Source organism: Myotis davidii, unplaced genomic scaffold, assembly GCF_000327345.1.
Source record: "Myotis davidii unplaced genomic scaffold, ASM32734v1 scaffold1219, whole genome shotgun sequence".
Taxonomy (NCBI): domain Eukaryota; kingdom Metazoa; phylum Chordata; class Mammalia; order Chiroptera; family Vespertilionidae; genus Myotis; species Myotis davidii.
The window spans coordinates 996,375-1,007,055 of record NW_006290442.1 but is presented as its reverse complement, the minus strand read 5'-3'; the positions used below and the strand labels follow the sequence as shown (position 1 = coordinate 1,007,055).

The window sequence follows — 10,681 nt, the reverse complement described above, 5'->3', positions numbered from 1 at the left end:
GTCGCTTTCCGGAGCACCCAGGCCCTCCGCCCGCCGTCCTCGGGACCGGCCTGCCTCTACCTTGGTCGTTTCCGCGAACCAACAGCCAACGATCGTCAACTTCGCCCGGCCACATCGAGAGTCTGAAGGGCAGCATATTCTCTTCATCACGTTTCCAACATTTTTAAATTAAAAACTGTATTTTTCTTGGTTTCAGAGAGGAAGGAAGAGGGAGAGATAGAAACATAAAGGATGAGAGAGAATCATCGATCCGCTGCCTCCTGCACGCCCCACACTGGGGCTCGAGCCCGCAACCCGGGCACTTGCCCTGACCCGGAATGAACGGTGATCTCCTGGTTCATAGTTCGATGCTCAGCCACTGAGCCATGCTGCTGGGCAAGTTTCCAACATCTTAAAAAAAATTACACACCATAAACCCTACCTCCGCTCCAGATCTTCAAATACTGACGTCTCATCCACCTCTACCCCTCAAACCAACCTTTTCTATATAGTATTGCTAACTTATTCAACACCTACTGTGTTCCAGGCCCTGCTAGGATACAATGGCAGAAGAGGTTTGAGTTCACAGTCTAATGGAAGGAAAGAGGGAGCACAGACGTTTTTGAAGACTCAAACTAATGGAGCCCGGCCGGTGTGCGTCAGTGGTTGAGCATCTACCTATGAACCAGGAGGTCACAGATTCCTGGTCAGGGCACCTGCCCAGGTTGCCGGGTCGATCCTAGTTGGAGGCATGCAGGAGGCAGCCAATCAATGATTCTCTCATCATTGATGTTTCTCTCCCTTCCTCTTTTAAATCAATAAAAATATATTTAAAAAAATAAGCTAGTGGAGAGTTATAGCCGTGAAGTGATAATTAGAGGTCAGTGATAACTTTGAGTATCTATAATAAGATCTTGCCTTGGTAGGTCAGGGAAGGCTTTTCCTGATGAACTAAAGCTTGGTAAGATCTGATGTCTTTATGCAAAGAAGGGAGGGAAACCCTCAAAACAAAGGGAGTAAGGTGTGAAAGGTTGTGTAGCTGGAGGAAGCATGGTGAGTACAAAGGCTTTTTTAAAAGGTCTCTGCAGGGGGTGCCAGAGTGGATTAGGGTAGAACAGTTAGGCTACTGCAACTATCAACGCCTGGACTGTTGGAACTTGAAGGGTGGTGGGGGGAGGTGGGGAGAGAGACGCAGGGAGGAGAAAGGGGAATTCTTGAAGACATGTTGAAGAGGTGTTGGGTCAGATGGGAGAGGGGAAGGGAAATGCTAAGGTTTCTGGATGCGTAACTGAATGAATTATACCATTTCCTGAGCAAGGGCCCTGGAGGATAATCACTTTTGTGGCATGGGTGCAGGGGAAATAATCATGAATCCAGTTTTAAACATATTAAGTTTGAAGTGCATTTGAGACATCTAGTGGCTGTTAAATAGACAGCAGGATATATTAAGTGGCAGGATATGAGTCCTGAGTGTGGAGAATTCTAAGCTAAATATATAAATACTTAGGTCATCTACCTTTAGATATTTATTGAAATGGTTGGCTCCAAAGCACAACCAGAGGGAAAGGCCTTAGAAAGCAAAAGGGGCCCAGCCAGCCTGGCTCAGTGATTGAGCGTCTACCTGTGTATGAGCCAGGTCATGGTTTGATTCCCGGTCAGGACACATGCCCAGGTTGCAGGCTTGATCTCTGGTGTGGGGCATGCAGGAGGCAGCTAATCAATAATTCTCTCTCATCACTGATGTTTCTATCTCTCCGCCTCCCTTCCTCTCTGAAACCAATACAAATATATTTTTTTAAAAAGAGAGCAAAAGAGACTTGACCTCTAATTACAGAAGAAAAAAGGGGGATGGCTACAGATATATGCAGGTTTGCATGATTTCTGGAAAATGAATGTCTTTTGATGTTTGCTGTATTCTTTGTGAAGTAGGAAATAGGTCATTTATTGATAGAGAAGGAGAGTTCTAAAGTTTTAAGAAAGTGGAAAAGTTTTAAGATAATCTTTGTGGAAAATGAGTTAATACATAAACATAGTAGGATAGCTACACAACAGTAGTGTCCACTTGAGGCTGGTTAATTTCCACACTTCTCCCTGTTATCCTTGCTACCAGTGTCACCTCTTCACTGGATTCCTGCTTCCTTTCTCAGCCCCTTTTCCCCAACCCACCTTTTCTCACAAAGCGCCTCAAGTTATCTTTTAAAAGCGTAAATCAGCCTGGCTGGTGTGGCTCATGGTTGGGCGTCGACCCATAAACCAATAAGTCATGGTTTGATTCCTGGTCAGGACACATGCCTGGGAGGTGCAGGAGGCAGCCCATCAGTGATTTTCTCTCATCATTGATGTGTCTAACTATCTCTCCCTCTCCCTTCCTCTCTGAAATCAATAAAAAAATATACTTTTTAAAAGTATAAATCAGCCTTGTCTGGGTAGCTCAGTTGGTTAAAGTGTCTTCCTCATCCACCAAGGTTGTGGGTTCAATCCTTGGTCAGGATACATAGGAGAAAAAGTCAACCAGTGGATGCATAAATAAATGGAACATCAAGTCTGATGCTTGTCTCTCTCCCTCTCTTCCTCCTTCCCTTCCTCTCACTCCAATCAATCAATCAAAAAACCCACAACTATAAATCAGATTATGTCACTTCTCTGTCCAGAACTTTTCAGTGGCTTCTTATCACATTAGCAATAATCCAATCCAGAGTCCTTAACCTTGCCTATAAAGCCCAGTGTCACATGAACTGGTTCTAATCTCCTACCCTCTCCTTGTCAGCCTTGCTGACCTTACTGTTTTTTGAAAGAGTCAGGCATATTCTCACTTTGCACTTATTATTCTTACAGCCTGGACTACTCTTCGTTCACATCTTTTTTTTTTTTTTTTTAGTATAGCAAGCAAGAATTTTATTGGCCGCAGCAAAAGCACATTCACATGGGATGTTTTTTAAAGCTGGAGACAGTGAAATAAGGAAGAGCTTAGCATTGAAGAAGTAACAGGAAAGCCTAGGCTGGGCTGCTTTGGCTCACTGGGAAGTCAGAGAAAAGGGGGCCTTGGAGACAGCTTCAGGGGGTTAACTGAGGACCAGCCGCTTCCACTGCTCCTCTGGTTGGGGTCCCTTAGCGTTTAGGAGATGCTTGCCTGTGGGGGAAGAAAAGGAGAAGGGGAAGGTGCAGCATGCTCCCCAGAGGAAGAGTGCATGCCACTCACATCTTTCTATTGTTTGCTTGTTCTCCTTTCTTTTTCTTTTTTAAAAATATATTTTTGTTGATTTCAGAGAGGAAGGGAGAGGAAGAGATAGAAACATCAATGATGAGAGAGATCATTGATCAGCTGCCTCCTGCACACCCTACCCCCCACTGGGAATTAAACGGTGACCTCATGTTTAAAAGGCGGTGCTCAACCACTGAGCCGCACCAGCCGAGCTTGTTCTCCCTTTTTATTCAGGTCTTTGCTCAAATATTGTTTTTTCAGATACATTTCCCCTGACAACCCTGTCTAAAATAACACCCAGTCAGCTCAATCCCTTATCCTGTTTGATTTTTCTCCATACCTCTTATCACTTCCAACTAAGATATAAGTGTCATAGGGTAGGTATTTGATTTTGTTCTCTGGTATATATTTCCAGCACCTGGAATAGTACCTAGCACACAGTAGGCGCTCAGTAAATATTTGTTGAATGAAGGAACAAATAGGTATTAGTTTAAAAATGTTAGTTTCTTGAGGGTAGAGATTTTCTCCTCCCCCGTTTTTTAACCTGTATCTCCACTGCCTAGTGACATAAATCAGGGTATGTTTTGTTGTTGTTGTTGTTGTTGTTAACTGAAAAACTGAATCATGAATGTATAGTGGAACCAATCTGCCTTCTGTGGTTTTCTAAGTCTAGGATGCTCAGTTGCACCCCCCCACTTACCTCTCTACCTATTGCATTCGAACTTCTGTTCTACCATTACATTGACGAAGCTTATATTAAAATTGACCTGGTTAGCCCTGACTGGTTTCCTCAGTGGTTAGAGCATCGGCCTGTATACGGAAGGGTCTTGGGTTCGATTCCTGGTTAAGGGCACATACCTCGATTGCAGGTTCACTTCCCATCTCCCCCCGCCCCCCCCCCCAGTTGGGGTGTGTTTGGGAGGCAACCAATTGATATGTCTCTCTCACATCAATATATCTCTCTCCCCTCCCTCCCTCCTTCCACTCTCTGAAAAAAGCAATGGAAAAAAATATCATTGGTTGAGGATTAACAACAACAACAACAACAAATACCAATAATCTGGTTACCAGATTCAGTGGATACTTTTCCAGACTTTTTATTACTTTCTGGGTCCTGTTGATTCTGCCTCTGTCCCCAGCCTCCCATCTCCACTGACAACTCAGGTTCATGCCTCACCATTTTTCACTTAGGTAACACAGTACCTCCTAGAAGTGGTCCTCTTACTTCCAGGGCACTTGTTTTCTCTTTTCACACTGTTGCCAGGATGACCTGTCTAAAAGACAAAGAAAACAAAAACCAATTATGACATTTATGAGACAATGGAAAATTCGAACACTTGATAATATTAATAGGAATGATATAATGATTGGGAATATCATATTTTCTTCAAATAATACAGGGGAAGGAGATGAGGTTAGGGGTATGGATGTGTCAGGATTGGCCATGGGTTGATGGTTGTTGGAGCTGAGTGATGGGTACATAGGGGTTCATTATATTATTTAGTCTACTTTTGTGTGTGCTTAAAATGATCTGGGGCCCTAGCTGGTTTGGCTCAGTGGATAGAGCATCGACATGCGGATTCCAGTCAAGGGCACATGCCTGGGTTGCAGGCTCAATCCCTAGTAGGGGGCGTGCAGGAGGCAGCAGATCAATGATTCTCTCTCATCATTGATGTTTCTGTCTCTCCCCTCTACCTTCCTCTCTGAAATCAATAAAAATATATTTAAAAAAAAATAAAATGATATGGGATGAAAAGTTTAAAAAATCCAAGTGTGATCATATCTTTTTGCTTGAAATCCTTCAATGACTCCTTGGGCTACAATCCAAACTCATATGATACACCTGGTTTTTCTTTCTTTTTTCTTTTAAATGTTTTTATTGATTTCAGAGAGAGAGAGAAATGGGAGGGGGGGGGGGAGATCTATTGGTTGCCTCCCGTATGCACCAGACCAGGTGCATGAATCCGAAATCTGGGCATGTGCCCTGACTGGGAATCAACTGGCAACCTTTCTGTGCATGGATGATGCCCAACCAACTGAGCCACACCGACAAGAGCATGCCTGGTTTTTCTGAACTAACCCTGACACCATGTCCAGCTTTCGTTCTTGCCATTCATCTCTTCATACCTGGGTCCAGCTACATGGGGTTTGTGATTCCCTGAATTCCTATGCTCCTTCACGTTCTTTGTGCTTTGTGTGCGCTGCTCCTCAGCCTGGAGTGCCCTCCCAGCTTTCCCTTGCCCTTTATACCTTTGTAGAAAGCCTCCCTTGGGATGAGTGGAAGCATTGGCCCTATTATTGTAATTATCTCTCCTGCTCTTTGAAACAGAGACAGTCTGACTTCTGTGTCCCACAAGTCCTTGGCATTCAATAAATGAGTATAGAATAAATTATTTTTCATTGTTAAATTCTCAACACCTAGCATGACACTTAACACATGTTCAATAAGATATTGCATGTGGCCGAAACCGGTTTGGCTCAATGGATAGAGCATCGGCCTGCGGACTGAAAGGTCCCAGGTTCGATTCCGGTCAAGGGCATGTACCTGGGTTGCGGGCACGTCCCCACTAGGGGATGTGCAGGAGGCAGCTGGTCGATGTTTCTCTCTCATCGATGTTTCTAACTATCTCTCTCCCTTCCTCTCTGTGGAAAATCAATAAAATATATTAAAAAAAAAAGATATTGCATGTGAACTACTGTTTTTTTTTTTGGGGGGGGGGTGTTTTTTCTGAACTACTGTTGTTAACTTGATGGTGTAGGTTAGGAAGCTGTACTTCCCACATCTTTCAGTAGGAGTGGTAAGTTGATAGTAGAACAGACTGGCAGAGTATGAGTAAGAGCTTTTGTTTCTTCTCTGCAGGCATGGGTTGGAATTGGAGCCTCTCCTGGTACCTGACTACACCCAGCACCATGTGGCTACTAACGGCTCTTCAATCACCTATTGATGCCTCCCCGAAAAAAACGCCGCCAAACATCCCAGAAAGCCCAGCTGCTATTCCACCAACAGCCCCTGGAGGGCCCCAAACACCGCTATAGATCGCCACAGCTTCCCATCACCCACACTAGACAGGTGCCCAGCAAGCCCATTGACCACAACACCATCACTTCCTGGGTAGGCCATGGGTTTCTTACTTTGACTTTTACTCTGTTAGGCTTCTCAAAATACTGATTTCTTCTGCTCCTTGAACCAGGGCCTTCAAAGAATAAGACTCATGGGGCAGGGATAAGGAGGCAATATACTCTTTCTGTCTCATCAGCCATCTCTTCTGCTGTATCTTCTTTTCTAATTTCAAACTGAACTCAGAAAGTTCAATCTGAATTGGTTGGAATTGAAGTCCCCCCCCCACACACACACACACACAGACACACACATTCCTCTGACTGAAAGAGCTTAGTATAAAAATTTCACTATCCAGTAGCTGGGTGAGAAAATCCAGATAAATGGCAGAACTAGTGAAAAATGTGATTGTTTCCTGAGCTAATTACTCTGTTTACTGTTTAATAGATTGAACCTCGAAAAAACCCCACAGAAATGGCCTATGTCATATTTTGACAGCTTAAAAGCCCATATAGCTACTGTATGTCTGGGAAGTAGTATAGCAAGAGGACCAGACTAAAGCATAACATCTGCTTAGGAGTGCTTCATAAATATAAACTGCTCAGGATTGCATAGGAGAGACATATTTGCTCATGGTTGTAAAAGAAACGTAAATGTTAGAATCCAGTGGATGAGAAGAAGACTGAACAATTATTAAGAACTGATTACATGCCAGGTCCTGTGCTGTTTGCTTTCAATCTACAATCTCACTCCCTATTCTTGCATTCAGACATTCATTCTTTACCTGGGGCTTTTGTGCAGGCATTCTGCTAGGTGCTGGGATCAATGGTGAATAAAACTGCTGGTCTCTGCCCTCAAAGTTTAAAGATAGTTAAACAAGTGGCAGCTATATAGTGTGATAAAGAAAAAGAGGCATTGCCCCTTTCTTACACATGAGGAAACTGAAGGCCAGAGAGATCAAATAGATTGCCCAAGCTCATATCCCTTTCTATTAATATCCCATTGAACAGGTATTTTTGTTTTGTGTCCCTTACAATAGTGGGTTCAATTTATTAATCCTCACCTGAGGAAATATATACTTTTCACAATTTAAAAAAATTTTTTTTTATTGACATGAAGAGAGAGAATCTTCGCTGGGCTGCCTCCTGCACACCCCCTGCTGGGGATTGAGCCCTCAACCAGGGCGTGTGCCCTGACTAGGAATTGCACCATAATCTCCTGCTTCATGGGTCGATACTTCATGGGTCGATTGGTTGCCTCGTGCTTTCACCCCAATAGGGGGGCAAGGGATTGAACCTGCAACTGAGGTACGTGCCCTTGATCAGGAATTGAACCTGTGACCCTTTGGTACAAGGCTTAACACTCTAACCACTGAGCAAAATCGGCCAGGGCCATAGTGAGTCCCATTTAGGATTCTGATCTCTGGTCATTGGGTATAATTTCTTCCCTTAGGTTTGTATTTGGTATGTAGCTGTCCTCACCTTTTTTTGTTTTTGACCCTTAGGTATCACCTCAGTTTGATACAACAGCAGAAAGCTGGTTCCTAGCCAACAGGAAAGGGAAACATCAACACCGAGACCAGCCAAGACATTCAAATCGAAAATCTGCCACCTCCAAGTTTCCACATCTAACATTTGAGAGTCCACAGTCTTCTTCCAGTTCAGCCACACTTGGAGGCCCCTTGATCCAGCAGAGCCCCAATCACTCAGTAAAGGACATTTCCGGAAGGCCCATAGTTCCAATGCTCAGTCCCCCAAGCTATGGGGAAATGTCAGCACATGAACTTCAAAACCTACCTTATATGTTCATTGCACCTGATATCCAGACCCCAGAGTCATCTTCTGTGAAGCAGGTGGGGCTTCCCCCAGATCAGAAGGAAAACAGCCTGCCAAGCTGCTCCCTTCACACTAGCACTCCTGAGAGCCCAGAGCCTGGGTCTGTTCTGGTTAAAGACACCCCTGAGGAGAAGTATGGGGTGAAGGTCACGTGGAGGAGACGACAGCACCTGTTCACTTACCTCAGGGAGAGAGGGAAGCTCAGCAAAAGCCAGTTCCTTGTGAAAAACTGACTGGATTGCATCAGTAATCTCAAGAAAGTGATTGCTGCTGTTCATAGAGTTGCTAAAGTTACTTTTCTGACTTACAGAAGAATTCAATAGAATAAAATGGAAATAATACCAATAACATCAAGAAAAAAGGTATTTTAACCAGAACCTTGGATGGAATTCAGTTCCAAGATTTGCTTTTTAAAATTTATAAACAGTTTTTAGTGTTTTATATTTTTCTTGTATTAACTGTTTAAAATTTTAAAATATCTTGTAGTAACTGTTTAAATTGTGTTTAAATAAATGATTGCAGAAAGTTTTTAGAGAACCCTGCTTCTGACTGCCAATAATGCAGCAACACTGCCTCTGCCACTAAAGGTCTAAATTGTTTGATTTAACCACTACTCATTAATCCTTTAATCACCTTATTCAAACTAATTCATTCCACTTTTTTTGTTGTTGTTATTTATTGATTTTAGAGAGAGAGAGGAAGGGAGACAGAGAGAGAAACATCGATTTGTTGTTCCACCCATTCATGCTTTCTGTGGTTGATTTTTTTAAATATATATTTTATTGATTTTTTACAGAGAGGAAGGGAGAGGGATAGAGAGATAGAAACATCGATGAGAGAGAGACATCGACCAGCTGCCTCCTGCACACCCCCCACTGGGGATGTGCCCGCAACCAAGGTACATGCCCTTGACTGGAATCGAACCTGGAACCCTTGAGTCCGCAGGCCAAGCTCTATCCACTAAGCCAAACCCATTAGGGCTCATTCCACATTTTTGAGTACCAACTCTGTTGTGCTCAGTGGCAGCTTCCTCTATCACCCCATGGATGGAAAAAAATCAAAGCAAATTCTGACTTTATAGTTGAGCCGACACCTGTGCAACTTTGGCTCTTCTGTTGAAAGGCAAGATGACAAAAGGCAGCAAGCCCTGTTTTAGTGGTTATTGTAAAATCAGGAAGATAAAGGGAGCATACTTAGATTTGCTGTTTTGATTTTTTATTTCCAACCAAAAAAATCTGTAAATATTTTTAAAAAAATATATTTTATTGATTTTTTTTTACAGAGAGGAAGGGGAGAGGGATAGAGAGTTAGAAACATCGATGAGGGAGAAACATCGATCAGCTGCCTCCTGCACACCCCCTACTGGAGATGTGCCTGCAACCAAGGTTCATGCCCTTGACCAGAATCGAACCTGGGACCTTTCAGTCCGCAGGCCGATGCTCTATCCACTGAGCCAAACCGGTCAGGGCAATCTGTAAATATTAAGTAGAATGAAAAAATGATTTCTTGGAGTAACTGTTTAAAATGTATGTAGATAACCCTGACCGGTATGTATGGCTCACTTGTCTGGGCATAGTCCCATGTACCTAAAGGTCACCAGTTCGATTCCTCGTCAGGCCACATGCCTGGGCTGTAGGCTCATACCCCAGTAGGGGGTTTGCAGGAGGCAGCTGATCATTGTTTTGCTCTCATTGATGTTTCTCTCTCTCTCTAATAATCAATAAAAATAATTTTGTTAAAAAGGAGTAACTTTAAGATGTATGTAAATAGCCCTGGCCAGGTAGCTCAGGTGGTTGGAGTGTCCTCCCATATAGCAACCAGGTTTGATACCTGGTCAGGGCACATAACTAGGTTGTTGGTACCTAGGTTTAGGGTTCAAGCCCCCATGGGGCAGGTACGGGAGGCAACCAATCAATATTTCTCTCTCCCCCTCTCTATCTATAATCAATATTAAAAAATTCTCGAGTGAGGATTTTTTTAAAAAGTATATAATAAAAAATGTGGGAACTTTTCAGAGAACACTACTTCTTAGTATTGTTGAACTGCCCAGTCAACAAAATGTCTTCATTGTGCTTTCACCATACAACCAGCATCTCACTCAGCTTTTAGAACCTACTCTGTGTCAGGTCCAGGCCTAGGTAGACTAGCAAGGATTGTTCTTTTTACTGTATAGATGGGAATTTAAAGCACAAATAATGAACCATGTTCAGGGTCACAGCGAATGGAAGCTGACCCAGCCCCAGTGCAAAGCTCTGCCCTCCTAGCTTGTGCCCAGTTCTAGCCTTCTTAGAATGCAAACCCAATGTGGAAACAACTTTGACCTTGGAATGCTATAAATTAAACTTAATTTTTGTAAGTTCTGTAAGTTCTAATATTACAGACCTCGGGTAGCGCTCCCGCTACCCTCTCGGGGGTCTGTGTACACACCACGGGGGTGCGGGGAGGGCGCTCAGTTCGTGGGGGCTGGGCGGCTCCTCTGACCCACTTGCTTCCCAGCGGGGAAGCATCCTCGGGCCCCGCCCGCACAGTGGTCCAGGCACCCAGCCCTCGCGCGTCATCCCCTCGGGCGCAGGCGCCTCCGACTCGGAGTTCCTACGCCTTAGAACC

General features: G+C 43.8%; 1 protein-coding gene across 2 annotated transcripts in view; it reads left to right on the top strand.

Moving 5' to 3' along the window:
* RHNO1 (RAD9-HUS1-RAD1 interacting nuclear orphan 1) overlaps window positions 1-8,602 on the top strand; it is a 9,782-nt gene extending 1,180 nt beyond the window's left edge. Inside the window, exons 1-3 of one of the 2 annotated variants that reach the window (XM_006763532.2) lie at window positions 3,468-3,558; window positions 6,042-6,293; window positions 7,744-8,602. In XM_006763532.2, the coding sequence (XP_006763595.1) occupies window positions 6,126-6,293; window positions 7,744-8,307 (732 nt within the window). In that variant the 5' untranslated portion in view covers window positions 3,468-3,558; window positions 6,042-6,125 and the 3' untranslated portion in view covers window positions 8,308-8,602. Of the gene's footprint in view, window positions 1-3,467; window positions 3,559-6,041; window positions 6,294-7,743 lie in introns of those variants that run through there. The other variant, XM_015563756.1, reaches the window with a different exon arrangement.
* Window positions 8,603-10,681: the final 2,079 nt, after the last annotated feature.